Source organism: Gadus macrocephalus, chromosome 3 (assembly GCF_031168955.1).
Source record: "Gadus macrocephalus chromosome 3, ASM3116895v1".
NCBI lineage: Eukaryota > Metazoa > Chordata > Actinopteri > Gadiformes > Gadidae > Gadus > Gadus macrocephalus.
In genome coordinates, this window is record NC_082384.1 from 24,447,333 (window position 1) to 24,469,183 (window position 21,851).

Consider the following 21,851-nt stretch of genomic DNA (forward strand, 5'->3'; position numbering starts at 1 on the left):
ACTCAGTCTGGTTCCAGTTCCAGTTCAAACAACAGCCCTTCTGGCCCAAGAACCGTTAGATACTCTCAACCCACAGCTGCAGAAACGTCCCCACCTCCCGTTACTATGGCATCCATCCACGGTCAACAGAGAACATCTGCCCAGAAATCAGTGTGTGTGGCCGTGTCTTCAGCAGCAAAGCAGCCCTGCATAAGCACATCAGCCTCCATTCAGGCAAGAAGCTCTTCTCCTGCACCCTCTGCAGTGAGATCTTCCCAGACTCGCAGGTGCTAACTCAATTACAATCAGGGCATTTAGAAGACGCTTTTATCCAAAGCGACTAAGGCCCCGTTTACACGAGGACGCTTGCGGGTAAAAACGACAAAATATTTTTTCGGAAGTGCCTTTCGTTTAGACGGTGACGGCGTTTTTGGGGCTTAGAAACGCAAAAATCTGAAACCACCCTACAGAGTGGAAATCTTGAAAACGCTCCGCCGTAGCGTTTCCGTCTACACTGCCAAGACGCAAAACTCTGCTCAGATCTGCTCACGTTGCGTACGCGTTTACGTCACATACATGCCCCAGTACAGGGAAATAAACAAAAATGTTGAATTATTTCCATGCGTCGGACCGTCAAGCTGCTCTGGCAGCTCCAATAAATTTACAGGAGTCTTTCCACGAAATGTACAGATATTATTACTGAACAGAGAAGGATCTGTAATTATGTTTTGGTTTTCGCGGCGCAGATAAGAGAAGGAAGATTCTACGCAGACATGGCGGTGTTGTGTAATAGCGTATCACAGCACCATCTAGCCGCCTGACATGCATACCCAATCTAATTCCACACACTTTTGCGTCACCGTATGCACGCAGATTTCCTCTCGAAAACGCTTGTCTAAACGCGGAATAAAATGTGAAGACGCCCCGCCACTTTTGCGTCTTGTGTTCAGACCGTCATCATGTAAACGTAGCCTTACATCGGTTAATACAAACATTGACGGCAGAGTCAACCATGCAAGGCGACAGCCAGCTCATCAGGAGCAGTTAGGGTTAAATGTGGTTAATTGTCTTGCTCAGGGACACATCAACTCTCAGCTAGGAGGAGCTGGGGATCGAACTAGCAACCTTTCGGTTACAATACAACTAGGGATGCACCGAAATGAAAATTCTTGGCCGAAACCGAAAACCAAAAATTAGGAAACCAAGGCCGAAAACCGAAAGACCGAAAGAAATTATTATGACAATTATTAGTACCATTTAGGGTTGCCGCGGTATACGGTATTGGAACCGGAGAGTGGAACTGAACTGAAATCCGGTGCAGCAGTTTATCAGTTGCATGATGCATCATGTGATACAAGAGACAAAGAGTTTAAAAACGATTTCACAAAGTTGTTTATAACATTTACATTTGATTTGATTTGATCCTCTCATTTGGTGCGTAAAAGGTGCGTTCTTACAAAAGGTATTACATCGAAGCAAAATATAGGTCATAATTGTAGGATTAAGCAAATATCAGCACGGCTGTCATTCGGTCGTTGGTACGAGGCCGTAGTTCGAGTTCCGAACATAATCACATCATAATCATTGAACTGTTGCCGAGCAACACATAAACACACTAGCTTGCTACGTTGTATAGGTCTACACGTAAAATTACGTTACGTTCCCTTGTTCCTCTTCTGACGACTATTCATAATTTCACTCAAATGTAATGCCTGTTCATTTTTGCTGTGCAAAGTTAGTTGCAACCTAAGCTACATAAAGACCGTTCATAACATTTACGGTTATCAGAACACCCGTAAAGCGCAGGGATACATGCGTAGTTAAAAGTCCCAGTGCTGTTATACTCTATATCAGCACTCATGGAAAGCCTCTTGTCCAATCAAATTGCATGGTCGGAACTGTTGCATAATGTAAAATATATTTTTTCTAACTCCTGGCCATCCAAGCGGCCAGCAACAGACACAACACCCACAGCGGGCGGGCCGGGCCGAGGGGGGGAGGGCCCCCTGATGGGACGGTGGGAGTAGGGCCCACTGGCGGGGCGATGGTTGGCGGGGCGATGGAGTGGTAACATGTTCCCACGTTGCCCACTTTATCGACGGCCACGATTTCGACGATCTGCGAGCAGCAGGAGGCGTTGTAGGAGGCCTCGATGTCGAGGTGGGTCAGAGCGTCGTGGGAGAGGACTCCATTCCCCTGCCTCAGAGTGATGCGGTCGATGCCCGTGCCGTTACCGTCTGTGACGTTGGCGGAGAGATCCCAGCGGAAAGACGCGCACTGAGACACGTTCGTGGGACAGTCGTCCGCCGCGACTCGGTCTACTTTACACGTTGGCCGGACAAAGTCTGTAATCTGGAAAGGACATGAAGCAGTCTTAGCACGTATAGTTATTATATTTAAATCATAAAGGACTACATTTAGACCAGTACGGAAGAGGATTAGGGCTACATGGGATCATTTTGGGGGAATTCTGACTTTAATAAATTAATAAAGAGCTCTGACTTTGAGTCAGAATTCTGACTTTAAACTCAGACTTTTGACTTTAAACTTTGGATTCTGACTTTAAACTCAGAACTCCAAAAAAATTCCCATGAGGCCTCAAGTACACCTATGGAAGGGAGTGGTTACCTTGGTGACAACAGACAGCCTTAAGACAGCGTAGTTGGAATCAGCTGAGGCAGAGGTCTTGGCCATTATGGTCAGTGTGATGGCGGTGCCTGATGGTGTGTCTTTAGGTGGTGTGATGGTCAGAGTACCATTAGCGTACTGCCCGGTCGTCAATAGAACACTGGCGTAAAATAAGGAAGCGTGTTTAAATCTTAAATTGAGGTTATGGTCTCTAAATGTAGGATGAACCCCAATAGCTTTAGCCAAAGTACAAACCCAGGGAATGTTGCTGGTTGTGAAATCATGAATTCAACATTTAGTTTGGAACATTTGTTTTATACCCTACTTCATGGGGAATGTCATAGGGAATTCTCTGTCATTCCTGGCGTTGATGGAGCATGGCCCGCCAGAGCCCTCTGTCATCACGCTGAAGGGAATGCTCAGCATTTGTCCCGGCTCCACGCTGCCGTCCGCCACTGCCTGAGGAAACACATGCACTTCATTCCCTTGCATTGTCTTTCTGTATGGTCATCAGATTTAGTTGCTGTATATACAACAATTAGTTTACGATTCATAGTCATTTTAGAAAACAAAGTGCCAAGCACTAACAGTCGTTAGGTTAACCCATTCCCCGTATACAACAAAGATAGCTAGGATAAGATGCTACACAATGCTAAGTTCTATTAAAGTGCAAGGACGTATAATATACAATAAGTGCGTCAGAGGTGTGGGGGGGACGGGGGTAAGGGGGGGAGGCAAAGACACTTTTATCCAAAGCGACATGCAGGGAATTCAGATCCATCGGTCGTTTATCGTCGTCGGTGTGTTAAATGAGGCTGACCGTGACGATGACTTTAGAGACGCTCATCTGGGTGGTGGACTGGCGCTGGAACTGACTGCCAGACACCGAGTCCGTCCCCGTCAGGATCACGACAAACTCCCCCTGTGGAACCGCGTCCACCGTGACCAGGATGTCCCCGTTGCCCAAGTCCGTCGTCGAGCCTCTGCTCACGTTCTCAGCCCGGGACACCGGAATGAGGCCCACCTCGCCCACCGTGACCGACGCAGGCCCCTTCCGGCCCATCACCGACAGCAACAACATGGCCGGCCGGCCTGAGTTCAAACAGCAGGGCTGGTTTTATAATTTTTCCATGTCTTTCCATGCATCCGTTGTACCTGTATCACTATACGGCAATGATTGCGTATACAGTATAATACTGCAGTTAACACTAATACTTTTACATTACATTTAGGGCATTTAGCAGACGTTCTTATCCAAAGCGACTAACAATGCACACATTCACACACCGATGGCGGAGTCAACACCACAAACAGCCAGCTTGTCAGTAGCAGTTAGGGTGAGGTGCCCGCTCTACCTCCTGAACTACTGCTGCCGCTAATACAATATTTACCTGCTTGTGGACGCCCGGTGATTGGTGCATAACCGGGGTGGGGTCCCTTGAAAGCGTGCACATAGTCATAGATGAAGGTGATGGTATTCTGGCCTAGAGGTTTGAACACACACAACCTCACACAGTTACATATTACACCTATGTTCTGTGTAATATGTAATATGTTCGGACGCTGAATGGAATAACATATTATTTAAAATGTACCTATTAAAAAATAACACAGCCCTAACAGCCAAATATGTAAGGGAGTATTTTCTTGCCCTCTTGGGGGCTAGGGTCAGGGGGGTGTCATAGATACATGGCCGGTTAAGCCCTTTGAGACTGTAGCTGTGATTAAGTGCTATACATTAAAATGTAATTGAATTATGTTCAATGTCTATGTTCCCCGGGTCCTATGTTCCCCGGGTCCTATGTTCCCCTCTTTGTATGAGACTGGGGAACATAGGACCCTTTTTAAAAAAAAAAAGGGTCCTATGTTCCCCGCTTTTCCCAAAAAGGGTCCTATGTTCCCCGATATATATGTGATCGGGGAACATAGGACCCTTTTTAAAAAAAAGGGTTCTATGTTCCCCGGTCTGTTACTTTTTCCACCATTACTGCCAAATTCCGGCCGAGATAACTACCATTGCATGTCTTTACCTTTTGTGGAAGAGGGAGAGACGTCGGAGAACCTGACGCAGTCTATTCATACGCCGGTAAACAAACCCCGAGAAGCCCAATCCCTACGAGAGCTCCCCGCGCTACGGCCATCCGGAGGCGCACAGAGCTTTTGGCCGTGATATTATTAAACAATTATATTATATTATTTACTATTATATAAAGAGCTCCGGGAGTCGCAAACGGCAACAATCACTTTCTCCTCCATGCTGCAGTTCACCCCGGACTGCACTGCACGCAGTTGGCCGGTTGAACGCTGATTGGCTGTTACGTTACACATGTCACTCAGTGGCCACGCTTTTGAACGCCGGTTGGCTGTCATCGCGCGAATGTCGCGTCAAAGTTTAAATATTTTTAAAGATTGATATATTGCGGGGAACATAGGACCCTTTTCCCAGAAAAGGGTCCTATGTTCCCCGCTTTTCCCAAAAAGGGTCCTATGCTCCCCGATATGTATGGCTACAGGGGAACATAGGACCCTTTTTGGGAAAAACGGGGAACATAGGACCCGGGGAACATAGGGATGACCCCGCCCAGAAGAACCCAAAGTCTCCTCCGTCTGACCTGTGACCTTCAGTGTGTAGGGTTGAGCCGAGGCCATCTGTATCTTCCAAGTTCCGGTCTGCTTATCATCATCCAGACGGATCCTCCACAGGTTCCCAACACTCTGGATCGTCCCCAGGCCACCGCTGAGCTGCGTGTTGCTCTGACTCACACCTGAGGGTTGGTATCAGGTCCAAGGACATTGGTCAGAAGAAGGAGAAACAACAATATATCTCTGCCGGTACAGTAAGGATGTTCATAGAACCCAGTGCCAAGAACTAACAATCGCTAGGTTAACCCATTCCACCGTACAAAAACAGGTAGCCAGGATAAGATGCTACAAGATGTGAAGTACTATTTTTAAGTGCAAGGACGTACAACATAAAATAAGTGCAGACATTAAGTGCCACGATGTAGTAGGTAAAGTAGTCATTCACAAACACACACAAACACACGCATACGCAAACATACACACACTACCGTATTCTTGTGTCATGCTAAACTCATGTCTGTTCTCCCACAGGAGAACTTTGGCAACTTTGGTGACCTCTAGTGGCCAAAGATATTCAGGACCTCAGTCTGCCATTAGAAGTAGGGGCCACATCTGCTGGGTTTGGGTTGGTTGTATTCCCTTTGTTGTCCAACCATAGAGCTGGGGTGTGACAACGTATATGTATATATATATAGAATCTGGTTTACTCAAGTGGTCCTTTAGGGCTTGCTAGTAAATCCCTTGGCATGTTGTAATACCTGCAGGGTTGCTAATGGTGAACGTCATCTGACTCCCAGTTATGTAGAGCGTGATGTTCTTCAAAGACTCGTCCAGCAGGAACGTGAAGGTCTCACTCCCAGAGCTCCTGGACCGCTGAAGAACGGTCACCTGATAGGAAAGGAAATGCAAGTCTGTGACATTTGTATGTTTACACTTACATTGAGGGGATATTGCTGACGCTTTCACCCAAAGCGACTTACAACTATTCATACACACACCGACGGCGGAGTTAACCACGCAGGGCGACAGCCAGCTCATCTGGAGCAGTTAGGGTGAGGAGCCTTGCTCAGGGCACCTCACATGAATGGGTGAATGTTAGGCAATATTGTAAAGCACTTTGAGTGGCCACTGGTTAAAAAAGCGCTGTATAAATGCGGTCCGTTTACATTTGAACAAAGTAAAGTGTATGTTTTTCTATCTGTGCCGAATGACAGAGCGTTCTAGCCTCTAAAGCTGTTGGACCTTACCAGGGCTGAGGTGGAGGTGTCCAGGATGATGCCTGTGGCTTCAGGCAGATTTCCCTTTGTGACGTAGATAGCCTGGCCCCCAGAGGCCAAGGCCAGGTCCCTGTAGTCGTTGAAGGACGCCGTGACGGAACGCCGTTTCCTGCCTGTGGTGGTTGTCATGAAGTACACCACCTGACACGGATTAACATTTAGGGCAGTTAGCAGACGCTATTATCAAAAGCAACTTAACTACATTTGTCAGAAGGGAAACAATCTATCGCTGTCTGTACAGTAGGGACCCTCTAGGCACTAACAATCGCGCTAGGTTAATTCCTTACATATAACGATGATAGCTAGGATAAGATGGGTTGTGTGTGTGTGTGGGGGGGGGGGGGGGGCGGGAGCCTCACCGTAGACTTGGTGCTGCTGATGAGAGCCGAGATGGTGTCTTTGAGCTCGATGTCTTTGGCGGTGGCGTCGGTGAACACGTAGATGTGTGAGAAGGCCGGAGCGGCCGTCAAGGCCATCTGGAGAGGGAGAGGGAAAGACCGATAATTTATCAGTGTGGGGGGACGTGCGGCGTCTGGCCTGCAGGGGGAGTATGGGCAGGTTGGGAGCGCACCAGATTGGCTGGGGGGATTGGGCCTGATTGCGGGCACCTGCTCGCAATCAGGCCAATCAGGGAGTGTGTATTTATGTGCCTGCTTTGTTTGTAGTAGGAACCAGGGGAGCAGAGAGAGAGAGGGAGAGATCCAACACGAACCCCACCAGAGAACCCCACCAGAGAACCCCACCAGAGAACCCCACCAGAGAACCCCACCAGAGAACCCCACCAGAGAACCCCACCAGAGAACCCCACCAGAGAACCCCACCAGAGAACCCCACCGGAGATCGCAGGTCGCGGAGCGCTGAACGCGAGGACTCTCCCGGACGTTGTTCATTTATAGGCGTACCGTATCCCGGTGAGGATACAGCGGGGTACGTACCAGGCGCTTTAGGACTCGGGCTGCATGCAGACCATGATCCATCAGCACCTGGTGTGGTCCGAGGCATTGGTGGAGGTGTCGAGCGTTTCGGTGAGGTGTATACACGGGGATGTGCACGAGTATCCTTTGGTCCCTATCGAAATCCGTTATGGGGGGAGAAAATATAGTGTCAAGGCGGCGGTTAGCTCGAGCCTCACGCATCCCCTGATTCTTGGGTTAGATTGGGCGGGGTTTCCACAGGCTGTTAGGGGGACTACGGGGATGCGGACCCGACAGGTAGGGACATGTAAGTCGTGTGCTGTGTTCTGCGCCGAGGCGGGAGCGTCCGACGCTGCTCAGGGATCGGGGGAGGAGGCGGGGGGGGTCCTCAACCCGAGGTCCCAGCGCCGAGGTTCCCACCGGTGGACGACTTCCCCCTCGAGCAGTCTCGTGACGCTACCCTAAGCTCAGCCTACGACCAGGCGATAGTAATTGATGGGAGTCGGCTCCGGCCGGACGCAGCACTAACTTACCCACACTTTATGGTGGTTAGGGACAGGGGCGTTGCTAGACCTAGAGTTTTACTGGGGCACAGGCCCCCAACTGCCAACACTTTTTTTTTTACGTGTGCACAATATGAAATAGATGGATACAGAAGGGTATGTACGAGCGTCAAAATCATTGTCACTGTCATACTGTAGGCTATATTAAAGCACTGGTAAAGGTAAAGATGCAAAGATGGATTCATGAGTACCGTACAATGATATTTATTTGAACACATACACATCTCAAAGATTTACAAATAAGGTAACTGACAAATAAACAAAAAGTCTCTTTATGACCTTCACCTCTTTATCAGGAGAAGTCTACACATCTATATTTATTTAGAAGCTGTGTGGAAACAGCATAATTTTGCCAGAACGACATGTACTAAAAAGGCAAGAAACAAGGTTTAAAACTAATAGAATTTCAGACTTAAGGTGAGGTGGCTCATTACCACCAATCAACCTGGAAAATGTTATAGAACCATCAAAGCTCTTAAATTAAACTAAAAAAGGCCATACACTACTGCATAGAGCCTTTTCAAATGATAATTTTTTCACTATTAAGCTGTATCGCCGCGCCTTCATGGTGGCAAAGCGGTCAATAACTTGGCTTTGACTCACTTTGCATAGCCTTCCTTGCCCCCTGGTTGACCTAAGCCAGGTGTGGAGCCTTCTCGACACACTGAAAGATCGCTCACAACTACAACTGTTTACAGGAATTGTGAGTGCAATCTGAATTATATGTGTCAGTGTTGGGAACATTGTTGGATCCAGTATGTTAAAAACACCCTGTAGGCTATATCCATAATTTCCTTTTTTGTGTTAAGGAATTTTTTGTCCACTAAAACTTCCTCAAATTTTGAAGACAGACAATTTTTCATTCATTATTCATTTTGTGTGTGTGTGTGTGTGTGTGTGTGTGTGTGTGTGTGTGTGTGTGTGTGTGTGTGTGTGTGTGTGTGTGTGTGTGTGTGTGTGTGTGTGTGTGTGTGTGTGTGTGTGTGTGTGTGTTAAAGCTACAGACGCTCAGTATTGAAAAACTGGTGCTAATTATGTGGGCAACATTCTCTAACAGCAATCAAGTCGTCATTGTTTGTGTCAAACAAGTTGTGAATTTGTTGTAACGTTAAAACAGGAGATGACTCTTACTCTGTGCTGTTTCCAGCTCCCGTGGTTTCCAACGAAACGATTCAAAAGAGTCACGTGGACGAATCCGGAAATAACTGATTTTTTTCATTGGTTGTTGCGTTAAATCTTACCCAGACACAGTAGGGCTATTTTCTGATTGGCTTTTATATAGCCCCTTTCGTTTTTTGATTGGCTGGTAAGTGGCAGGCTCGACTGAAGACTCCCGAGGCAGCAGGAGATGCACTTGATGAATCCTGCCGATTCCATAGCGAGAGCGGCGCTTCTGCAGATTAATTTAATAATGATCAATGGAATTTTACTGGGGCACTGGAGACTTTTACTGGGGCACGTGCCCCAGTAAAAAGGGGCTGACGACACCTCTGGTTAGGGATAGGCTTTATCGGGTGAGTCGTGACACCCAGAGTGAGGAGGTTGTCACCCTGTTGCTGGTACCCAGGAGCCGCCGGGAAATGTTTTTTCCAGGTGGCGCATTATAACCCAATGGGCCATTTGGGGTACGATAAAACACTAAACCGGATAATGGCCCGGTTCTATTGGCCGGGGATTCGGGCGGAGGTGCGCAGGTGGTGCGCATCCTGCCCCGAGTGCCAGCGGGTGAATCCCCCGGCCGTCCCCAGGGCTCCCTTGCGGCCCCTACCCCTGGTGGAAGCCCCCTTCGACCGCGTTAGCATGGACATTATCAGGCCATTAGAATGTCCCACACACAGGTATCGATTTGTGTTGGTCCTGATCGACTACGCAACCCGATACCCGGAAGCAATTCCGTTGCGCAGCATCAGGTCGTGGAGCGCTGAACGCGAGGACTCTCCCGGACGTCGTTGATGTATAGTTTCAGAGCCCCTGTTTTGTTTTGCTGTCGATTGAAATAAACGAGCTCCCAGTGAGGGACGACGAACTGTGGTCTCCGCGCACTCTTTGACCTGATACAATCGGTTTACACGTTAACAATTAAATCGTCCGTGTTTAAAGCGCAGAATAACGGATATGCAGAATAACCTTGTAACGAAAAGAGAGCTGAGCCGCAAGGCAAAGCTCTCGATCTACCGGTCGATCTTCGTTCCTATCCTCACCTATGGTCATGAGGGCTGGGTGATGACCGAAAGGACGAGATCGTGGGTACAAGCGGCCGAGATGAGTTTTCTCAGAAGGGTGGCTGGCGTCTCCCTTAGGGATAGGGTGAGAAGCTCAGCCATCCGTGAGGAACTCGGATTAGAGCCGCTGCTCCTTTACTTAGAAAGGAGTCAGCTGAGGTGGTTCGGGCATCTGGTAAGGATGCCCACTGGGCGCCTTCCTTGGGAGGTGTTTCAGGCACGTCCAGTGGGGAGGAGACCTCGGGGAAGACCCAGGACTAGGTGGAGAGATTATATCTCAACACTGGCCTGGGAACGCCTCGGGATCCCCCCGTCAGAGCTGGTCAATGTGGCCCGGGAAAGGGAAGTCTGGGGCCCCCTGCTTGAGCTGCTCCCCCCGCGACCCGACCCCGGATAAGCGGATGACGATGAGGATGACGATGAGAATAACCTGGAGCCCTGAGAGACACATCTCTGGTACGTCACCGCCGCCTTTGGCCTTCAGCTTGGAGATCTCATTCTTCATGACTTCGGGGTCTGTGGTCCTTGTCATTGGTCCGAAGTCTGCATACCCACAGAGGTATAAATAGGAAATAATGTTAAGGGAGCATTTTCTTGCCCTCTGGGGGGCTATGGTCAGGGGGGGAGGTAATACACATATTTGTAGGTACTGTCTCAAAGCCCTTTGAGACAGTACCTGTGATTAAGGGCTATACTAATGAAATTGAATTTAAGTACATTTGACCAGATATTTTCAAGAGTGCTTCTTTTGTCATCTGATCTTTGAATGCAATTCTCTGAATCAATATGCATTGTAGATGGCTGGTAGCATTATTTAACGCATGAAACAAAGCAAAGCCTACTGATCAAATAGTAATTTCATGACTAAAAAGGACACTATTGTAACGCTGCCCCATGAGTACATTTACATTCAGGGCATTTAGAAGACGCTTTTATCCAAAGCGACTTACAATAAGTACATTTGTCAGAAGAAGTGAAACAATATATATCGCTGTCGTTACAGTAAGGATGTTCATAGAACCAAGTGCCAAGCCCTAACAATCGCTAGGTTAACCCATTCACTGTATACAACAAAGATAGGTAGGATAAGATGCTCCAAAACTAAGTACTATGACAGACAGTAAGTGCGTACATTAAGCGCCAGGACGTAGAGCATACAATAAGTAAGAGGGGTGGGAGGGGGAGGCTATGTAGTCTAGGTGAACTCTGAACAGGTGAGTCTTGAGTCTTTTGCGGTAGCTGGTGAGTGACTCTGAGTAGGATCCCAAACCAACTCACCGGGGTCGTTAAAGGGGACCAGGATGTACTCCGATGGTTCATCCTGCGTTCCCTTTTTACTGTCAATGATGTTGTAAACCGCGTCCTTGGTCGTTACAATTTCGCTCGCCATGCTGCCCGTGGTGTCGATGACGAAGCACACCACCGACGAGCGATCGATCCCCATCAACCTGGAGGAAGAGGAGGAAGAGGAGGAGGAGGTTGTGATCACAATGAGACAAAGGGGAAACCGAGGGACATCCTGGTCCGATGTCCCACGGCGAGCTTCAAAGCGCAAAGCGCGTCTCCGGCAGGAAGGAAGAGGCGTCACCTCAGGAAGTCGCGGTCGCCAGCCGCTCCTCTGATGTCCTCCAGGAGCTGGAGGCTGGCGCTGGTTGCCGCGGTGACGGCGGCGTCGTGGAGGGCCTCGTTGCCGGGGCGACGCTCATCCTTGCTGATGCCCCCGCGGGGTACCGCCGTGCTGGTCAGGTCCCCTGCTCCTCCGTGGCTGCATTTACCTGCGGCCACACGTACCGTTCGTACGTCATACGTTGTTTCTAAATTATTATTTATATTCATTTTTTTTTTTTTTTTTTTTGTTAGATATTTTTATAAATATTTTTATATATTTATATATTTTTTTATTTTATATATTATCATTGCCTCATAAAAATTATGATAATAATATAAAATAGATTAAATGAAAGAGAAATTGATATCAGCGTGGAGAAAGGAATTCATATCAGTGTAAAATAATCAATTGTATGAATCGTAGCTTTTGTCACTTTATTATCAATTTATTATCTTTATGTTGATACCTTTAGGCTTTTTACTGGAGGAAATTCCCATGTAGCCCGATGTGAGCTTATTTTCCTGAAGAATGTTGGCAAGGATAGGGTAGGGACAATTCCCACTGGCACAGTCACTGCATGTGGCGGTGTCCTTAGCTGTAAGCCACAGCAGCAGCAGCATCAAGAGGCATACCAAAAAAGCATATTTAACGTTTAAGTCTTTCATTTTACATGTTGATATTCTGTCAATTTAATTGAGGTTTAGTGTTTTATGTCACATTTTCCCTGGTTTGAATATGCTTGGGCTATCTCTCAAGTAGAATATTCGATTAGCTTGTGTTAGAAGTGTTGTGTTAGAAGTTGGTTTAAAATTCTTGAGTTACATTGTAAAGGCATGTTTGTACCCACAACTGTCATGATGGTGCCCCATCCACCCCATGGCTCAACAATCTATTGTCCCATTTGTTATCGTGAATGGCACTTTCATAAACCTTGCAGTGGTTTAAAGGGACACAAGGAATTCTCTCATACACACGTACCTGCTATGTTTTCTATGGGGAGATCTGGTTGGATGAGGTTGGCAAATGGCTCTGTATTTCCCAACTCAACCCAGTTACTGTGGCTGTAAAAGTCCTATTGGCCAACACACACACACACACACACACACACACACACATACACACACACATGCACACACACTTTTTATGTTGATGAAAAAATTATAATGTATTGGTTTCTGTTTCTGGTGTGTTCCTCACCTGTAGTGTGTGGAGAACTCTGCCCAGCATTTCCCTGGAAGCCTGGTGGTTTCGGATGTTGGCCTTGATGCTGACCACACCCTCTGTGATTAGGGCACGCCCTTCCAAGAAGGCCTCAGAGTTGAAGTGGTGAGGAGCGCTGAAATTTATACCATTTTCTTTTTCAAAGCATTTCATATCTTGTTTTGTGTTCAAGCATTTTTTTGTAATTAGTATGCCTTTTTATACATTATTTTATTAACATGCCCTCTATTTTACCCTAATTATTTAACGATATTTTTTAGGACTTGGCAACGATTCAAAGTTTTATTCACGTTAAACGCATAGTATTGGTGAGTTAATTCGCGATTAATCGCTTAATAGTTATTAAGCGATATATAGTTTTATTGACTCACTCAGTGTGGGTTGAATATGTAACACCACAGATTTGGGAATTGTAAACAGGCAGTTAATTAGTACAATTGTAAACCAACAGTTACTACAGTTAAATTCAAATAAGTAGCACCACAGATTTGGGATTTGTGAACAGGCTGTCACTTACTGCAAGCGTAATTGAATAAATGGAACTAAAAAGAAAAATGATTTCTGACATGAATGTAGACATTCTTTGGGAAAAGCCTTGCAAAATCAAAGTGAAAAAAAAAGACGTTGTGCGTTAATGCGTCAATTTGTATTAATCGCGTTAATATAAGATTGCGTTAATGCGTAATTAACGCCCAGCCCTAATATTTTTATAACTAATGGGGGTAACTAGTTCTGGAGGGACTCTAGTCATACACTGCAGCTAACTGCTGTCCAATCAAACGCTTGTACACTGATTGACGGTCAATATAAGACAAACACTCACTCTGTGAAGTGAAGTGTAGTGAATTTCACTCACAATTTCCCTGATTATCCTAATTAATTGTTAAGGTTCCCATATCATGCTTTTTAATTAATTGCATTTGGGGGTACTACTAGAATAGGGTTACATGCCTGTATGTTAGAAATACCCCTTATTATTCTCACGCTGTTCATTTCTGAAAAAACAATTTCAGCATCTTTCAAAAATGGTCTGATATGTAACATTGCGGCCCCCTTCCCGAGGCACCCAGTCTGCTGTGATTGGTCAACTGCTTTGCGCGTGCGTCGGCAAATTCCACCGCACATTCTGACGTCACAATGTTACGGAAGTACGGTTTGAGCGCAAACAAGCTGTTTCAGGCATTCATTAAGGGCGTTCTCGGTGGGCGCGAATACTCCCACTGGCTCAGACTTAGATTTTTCTAGTTTAGGAGACGTCAAACAAGTATACATACGTCATATAACCGTCTAAAGCAAAGGGAAAAGACGAAAAAGCATGATGTCACCCCTTTAATAAATATGGGTCTATATTCTACAAGAAAGATGTTGCTTTTTTTCATTCGCACACCTGGCAACAAAGTTCCGGTCGACCAGTGTGTTCTGGACGTAGACCTCCTGGAGAGCCGCGCGGAACTTGGCGGCTGACACCTCCCCGGTCGCCGTGGGACCCAGACAGGCCCGGACCAGCTCCTCCGCGGAGGGACCCTGGAGGTCAAAGGTTAAAGGTCAGGCCTCCATTGGTGCAGCAGACGAGGAGGGAGAGAGGTGTGCCGTGTGTTGTGGGCGGCATGTGGCTCAGGAGGTCGAGCGGGGTTGGCTGGTGACCGGAAGGTTGCTAGTTCGATCCCCGGCTCCTTCTAGCTGAGTGCTGAGGTGTCCCTGAACAAGACACCTCACCCTGACTGCTCCTGACGAGCTGGCTGTCGCCTTGCGTGGCTGACACCGCCGTCGGTGTGTGAATGTGTGCAATGATGGGTGAATGTTAGGCAATACTGTAAAGCGCTTCGAGCAACTACTGGGGAGAAAAGCGCTGTAGGCCTATAAATGCAGTCCATTTACCGTTTACAATTTGTTGAGGGATAAAACTGAAGCAGGGAAATTTCAGAAGCAGTGTACAAGATACCGAGAACTCAGATTAACCTATGGGCGTACGTGTGTGTCTAAGATTATCGGGGGATTAGTATCGGCGTCGTAGTGACAGGGCCGGTGTTTTCAACCTACCGTGGGATTAAACTCATACCCGGAAGAATCGGCCACAGCCTGACAAGTCTCTTTCAGTTTTTGCAAAAGAGCCGTCCTTGTAATGCTGACATGGGTGGCTGCCCCCCCTCCGGTGGGGACAAAGGCCACCGAGCTCTGCAGCAGAGCCAGGGACAGGGCCAGGGCGAGGGCCAGGGCGGGCAGGGCTGAACACATGATCGCTGGAGAGAGGACGGGCTGGAGGGAATTCAACGGTTAGAATAATGTTCAAAGATGGCAGTCAGGTCGCAGTGTTAACCAAATTAATTAATTTCATGGTGGTGGGGAAAGTTAACTTCTTCTGAAAGTAAGATAAGGATACAACAAATGCTATACAAAAATAATTTCATTTGAAGACTTGAAAACTAATATATAAAATATTTTACTGATTTTTTGTTTGAGCCACAACTGCTCTGTAAATAATCTTTTAATGTTTACATTTATCAATGAATGCTTATCAACAATTGTCAATCCATACACCCGTTGGCAAAAAAAACAACATACAAAACTGTAAGTAAGTAAAATAATATTACCATATATGTATAGATAATATAGATAATATATATTAGTATATGCTACACGTGAACCTCCTAAAATGGCGCAATTTGATTTGTTCACTATCTCGGGATATTGAGCAATATCCCATGATTGAGATCTCAAACTCTGGATATTGTTTTCATCGCAAAATGTCTGTCTCTCCACGCTAATAAACAGGGCCACTTTCATGGAGTGCTCCTCTATAGATTATTTTGCTTATACCACTCTGGCATCGGCATGCATGGCAACCTTCAAAGCGTTGTACTTGAAAGCAGGCACATCAGCATTGACCTATTAGGGGGTCTATCTGAAACAGCGCAAGACGCACTCATCATGCCCTCAATCACGATGAGGTTCAATATGGACCATTCTTCCTAGACGGATATGCCCCGAGTACACCCACAGCCTATCAATTTGCAGGGTGCTTTTATCATGGGTATGAACATTGCTTCAATGCTTGTCATCTAAACCCTGTCACAAAGAAGACCTATGGGGAAATTCGGAAGCAGTTTCAGCTCAAAGTCTCTGCCCTCAAAATAAATCATGTCATAAACGGTAGATGTTGAGTTGCACAGTTCTTGTCGACGCTGAAGCTACAGAGCGGGATCAATCAGCCTGTCCTCCTAGAAAATACGACCGCATAGGTCGTTTGTACCGCCCCAAATTACGACCCACTGGAGCGTATCAAAATGTAGCGCCTCTAGCGGTCATGCAAATAACGACATTCTGAAGTCTCGGGGCCGCTCGTGGACGCTCGTGGTTGCTCGGGACGCGCGTAGCCATATTAATCGTTATTATCTGAATGGGAAATGCAATATTTTAGGACAGATACACCATTAAACGTGTTTCTAATGACATTTCTAGCGAGAAATGTACATTTTCCTTGCATAATCTTCAGTCAGTGAATGTGTATGATCTTTATTATCTGAATGGGAAATGCAGTATTTTAGGATCGATTCACCGTTAAACGTGTTTCTAATAACATTTCTAGCGAGAAATATACTTTTTACTTGCATAATCTTCAGTCAGTGATTGTGTCTGATCTTTAGTTTTATAGTTATTAGGAAGATTTAATCGTCTCGCTCGCATGTTTCAACGACGTCAGGTTGCTATGGGACGCTGCTTTCGCTAAACTAGCAGCTCACGTGTTTCCTGCGTTTGTTATTAAACCGTTACTTTATGTAACTTTTAATGATATTGTAATAACCACAGGCGAGGTATTGAGCGAAGTAAGCTTGATAGCAGGTTTATTGGATTCCACAATCGGACAGGCAGGCACAGCTCCACCGGAAAACTACAACAACCAAAACTCCCGCCCGGAAGGAAACCCCCGGAACCCCCTCTCAGAAGGCCCGCACCTTCCTCCCAAACCCTGTGACGCTAAAATATCATCTTGTTAGAAACCCGTTTATCTGAGAGCCAACCCAGTAGCCAAAAGCATACGTTCAGGGGCGGATCTACTGGGGTGGCATGGGGTGGCAACTGCCACCCTAAAAAAAGCCTTGCCACCCCAGCTGCCACCCCAGTTGGCAGCACAAAATTCATTATTTTTTTTTTTTTTGCTTTTACAAGACATTTACAAAAGCAAGTTTTAAAAGTCTGACTGCAAGTGAATGCAACCAGGAAATATTGCCCCATCCCGCCTGCCCCCCCCCCCCCCTCCCCGAGACTCCCGCCGGCACTGATTTTGAATACAAGGAAGGCGCGAGAGTCCTCCAAACGAACGAAGCAAGCGGCGCGGCAGAGAGACTACATTCTTGAGGTAATACTGATCAACCGTCTATCTATAAAGAAATTATAATAATTAGAAAAGAGCAGGGCTGTGTATTACAGAAACATCATAGTTAAAGACTTAAGTTAAGATTGAAATGCCTTAAGGCCGATATATGCTCTGTTTTAGACGTAACGCGTAAGCACGTAAGATACATAACCCCCCCTTGCGCGGTAAAATATGCCCCCTTACGTGCTTAAGTGCGTCGGCCCAAATTCCTGACTATGCGTCTAAAACACTACGGCCCTACGCAGCTCGCAAAGACTGTGATTGGCCAGCTAACCACATCCTTTCAGGAGTCTCACATTTCCGGTTTTACAGCATAATAGCGCCATTTTTAAAAGGCCTGGGCCCGTGACAGAAGCGAATGAAGAATTTTGAAGAAGGAGAAGAAGAAAACACAAGAACGAATTATGATAATTATAAACAGTACCGCGGGAAGTAGGGGTGCTGGGGGTGCTGCCGCACCCCCTGTCTGAGGCCCTGTCTTATCACAGAAAACGATTATTTCTAAAAACTCCGGCCAAAGTGGAGATTTCTGAAAACGCCGGTTATGTGTTGTCGTGTCAACGGGGAGAAACGGGATTTTAGGTTCTGAAGCGTCACATTATGCACCTGGAAATGCTTAACGTCATGTGAGCGCCCGCTGTACCGTATTGGTCTGAATATAAACACAAACCCGACCTATGTTTGGAAAAAAGATTTGAAGACCAGATCTTGTTTTTATGAATAAATAAATTGTATTCATTGAAATAATATACGAAAATTAAAAGGCATAGAATAAAACACTGCATTGCCACTAAACAGTAGTGCAAATAGGCCGTACTGATGTGTACACCAAAGACTATTCCTGACACTCCTCTGCCCCGCTGTGTTCGCTTTGGCTGTGGTCGCTCCGAACTCTTTCGGCCCGTGGCAAAGCGGGTCATGCTGTCCAAGGCATTTTGAGACGCAGCATTTATTTAATGCTCATATGACCTAGTGCTGAAAAAAAGTTATATGAAAAAGTGTGAGGGGAGCGGTGGCGCGCTAAACTTGTTCTGTGAGCAGCTGGATGTGAACCATGGTGTGAACACAACGATCGATTTTCGACTGTGCGCGCATGCACTGGTGCAATTGAGCTGCGCTGCTGTATATCTTTTTTTATCAATGTAGCGAGTAGCGAGTCTAGTCCAGGCTGAGTTTTTTTTCCAGCACCCCCTGCTGAGAATACGTTTTCGCGGCTATGATTATAAATATAAACAAGCCAGCGATTTCCACTTCCACAGATTCGTTCGTTGCTCCCCCTACTGTTCTGGCGGAGAATCCCCTTGCAACACGCGCAATCCTTAAGGAACCTTACGGGAACCGTAAATCAAAACTTGTCTAAAACAAGTCCCTTGTGTAAATTACGTGCTTACGTCTCTGCGTCTAAAACGACCCTAAATAGGCCTTATAGCTGCATAGCAGGCGCGTGCCGTATGGGCAGGTGGGGCGGCGAACTCCCTGCAAAAGCATTCTCCCAAAAAAATTGTTCCCCAGTAAATCATTGCTCCAAGTTTATTTTTAATAATGTGATTATTCACATTAACTATCTATAGTTTCTGTAGGCTTTCCGACTATTTTTGTTCTGTTGATATCAAATTGATGGTGGCGATTCTAGTTGAGTTTAACGTGTCATGCAATGTGGGGCGGCGGAGCTCAACGACCGCGTCCCTCCGTATGTTTCTCGCATAACCCTGCAGGCTGCAATAAGAATTGCAATCCGCGCTAAAGACGCGCTAACAAACACAAACCCTTCTACACTCAGCTGGTTTTCCTGACCGTTAACTTCATGTGCCTCCTTTTGTATCAACAGTCATTCGATTTGATTATATTCAACTTTATTGTCATTGAACCAAGGTCCAAGGTACTTGGACAACAAAATGCAAGTCATCTTCTGTAAATAATTTACAAATGGCCATCTCTAATCTACTTGGTTGCACACCTGTCTGAACTTTTATAAACCAATATAAGTCATCAATAATTAATAATAAAACAAGCTTCACATCAAGAGCAAAAAAAATAATAAGGTAAACCCAAAAGGTCTTAAATACTTAGAAATTAAAGATATAAAAAAAGAAAGAGAGGGAAATCTTTGATAGCACTTCCCCTGAATCCCCATTTGGCTCTTCCAAGCATGCAGGTAATACACTCTACTTTTGGAGTTATTTATTTATATATATATATATATATGAGTTATATCTATGTCACCGCACTTTGAGGGTGGCATTGTATGTAAATTATTGGAATCGGTGAATAAAGTGATATTTGCACTCAAGTTGGACTGATGATTGACATCTGATAGGAATATCTCATGGACCAATGCCAACTTATTGTTAACTAAAGTACATATTGCAGCTCTCTTTGCATATATTTTTAGCCCCATACCCCTGCTGGTGTAATAGTGCAGCTGTTTGTTGTAAGGCAGGTGGATTTTGTAATTATTCAGTAATAATTTATTACATTTTGTCTGAAACCTTTTATGTTTAAATGTAAGGCTTTACTCATCCCACAATAAATTAAATATAATGTTATTGAGTCAAAATATCTAAATGTGGGGGCTTTCCAAGTAAATATTGATTAGTATGGCTTTAATTAAATCGGCATACAGTGTACGTTGACAGTGTACGTTTTCGTGAACACTGGATTACGTCCAGGTTGCTACCACTGGACCGGGTCCATTACCCGGCCCAGTGGTACTACTTAATTCTCCTTCACTCCTCGATGCTGAACGTTCTCATGGCCCTAACTTATGGCCCCTCAAATACAACAGCTGCCCCCAGCGGGGTCCCACCAAACCAAACCAAAGTCAAAGAACCAGCACTGCTGATCACAAGAAACAACATCAACAAAGGGCAATACTTACTGTGAATTCAGACTGTATTCGAGGATGGGAGACACCTTCGGGAGACACCCTCAGCGTACAGAGTTGGGCTCTTTATGGGTTCACTATCCAATGGCGCTCATCCCTGCCCTCCTGACGCGGGACTGTGTCCAGAAGCATCTCTGCCCTCCTGACGCGGGACTCTGTCAAGACGCATATCTGCCCTCCTGAAGCGGGACTCTGTCGAGACGTGTGACAAGCCCTTTGACGCTCCTGACGTCTGGCTGATATCGAGACATGTTTGCTTATTAGTTGGAAAAGAAGAATGAGGGCTCCAGTTTGTCGGGAAACATTGTCATTGAAGGGGTCACTTTACCCTTTTTGTGATCAACATTGCTGGGAAAGAGCTTCCACATTTTTGGTTTACCTCATGCAGGAATTTCGGCATTAATGTATTTTAGAACACATATTTAGTGGCAGGGAGAACGAAATTAAACAGAAACAGATTATGAAATCAATGTTCTTTCGCACGGTGTCTGTCATCAATAATTATTATTTCTGGGAGGGAATGAGCTGTTTTTCCAACAAAGACTTCAAAGTGGTCAAATGTACAAGTTTTAACATGCACACACTCACTCATGTGATGCAGGGCTGACAACCCACACGAATTGGCCATAAGACACACCCTTTCCACCGGCTTCACACACACGCCGCATCCCCGATTCTCATGCCGACTTGTTCGTCTGAGAAAGAAAAAAAGAAAAAAATCTTGTTATCTGTTATCAACCTGTTCATCTTAGATTGGCAAACACCACCGTCATCGATTAGTTAAGCTTTCAAGATATCTTTGTTCGGGGAATGGGTTAACCTTTTTTAACCGTTTATTAGTGCTTGGCACTTGGTTCTATGAACATCCTTACTTTACCGACAGTAATATTTAGTTTGACCTACTTCTGACAAATGTGCTTATTGTAAGTCGCATTGGATAAAAGCGTCTGCTAAATGCCCTAAATGTTAATGTAAATGACTGAACAAAGCAGAAAGGTTTCATTGTGAACGTTCTGGGGTCTCATTTATAAAACTGTGCGTGTGATCGCTACTAAAAGTGTACGTACGCCCAAAAGCCATGTATTGCGTGTGCCAAAAAATATTCCGATTTATAAAACCCTGCGTACGCACACCGTACGCAATCTTTGCTTTATAAATCACAGAGTGCCTACAAGTGTGCGCAGCTGAATCAGCTTCACGTGCCGCCCTGTAAACGCCCCTTTTTAACCATAAATGGTCAATGCAAATGACCTCATGAATTCGATCTGCATATAAAACAGACTCAGATGCAAGTATTATGTCTTGTCGGAAACAATGGCAGAAGTACTGAGAAAAGCAAAAAAGCGAAATTTCACGGAGGTTGAAGTGGAGACACTTGTGGGTGAGATGGAGGCCCGAAAGGTAGTTTTGTTCGGCGGTCACGGGATTGGGATCGCCAACAACAAAAAGCAGAGTGAGTGGCAACATGTTGCTGCAGCAGTGAACTCTGTCAGTAGCACGGAGCGCACAGTCCCAGAATTAAAAAATAAGTGGTCTGACATAGAGTTACATCATATTTTTATGTAGCCTAGTGTTATGGTCCCTAAATACCCTCTC

At 45.8% G+C, this 21,851-nt stretch overlaps 1 protein-coding gene across 1 annotated transcript; it reads right to left on the reverse strand.

The window, feature by feature from the left end:
* Positions 1–1,368: 1,368 nt before the first annotated feature.
* LOC132454701 (von Willebrand factor A domain-containing protein 7-like) lies at positions 1,369–20,401 on the reverse strand. The gene is made up of 18 exons (XM_060048221.1): positions 20,250–20,401; positions 15,037–15,252; positions 14,384–14,520; positions 12,973–13,111; positions 12,754–12,847; positions 12,242–12,370; positions 11,755–11,941; positions 11,445–11,614; positions 10,597–10,709; positions 6,827–6,943; positions 6,438–6,608; positions 5,949–6,078; positions 5,220–5,372; positions 3,999–4,091; positions 3,428–3,699; positions 2,933–3,066; positions 2,608–2,767; positions 1,369–2,331 (listed from the first exon to the last, which is right to left on the reverse strand). Exons 2-18 carry the CDS (start codon positions 15,229–15,231, stop codon positions 1,906–1,908), a joined length of 2,820 nt encoding a protein of 939 aa, XP_059904204.1. The 5' UTR covers positions 15,232–15,252; positions 20,250–20,401; the 3' UTR covers positions 1,369–1,905.
* Positions 20,402–21,851: the final 1,450 nt, after the last annotated feature.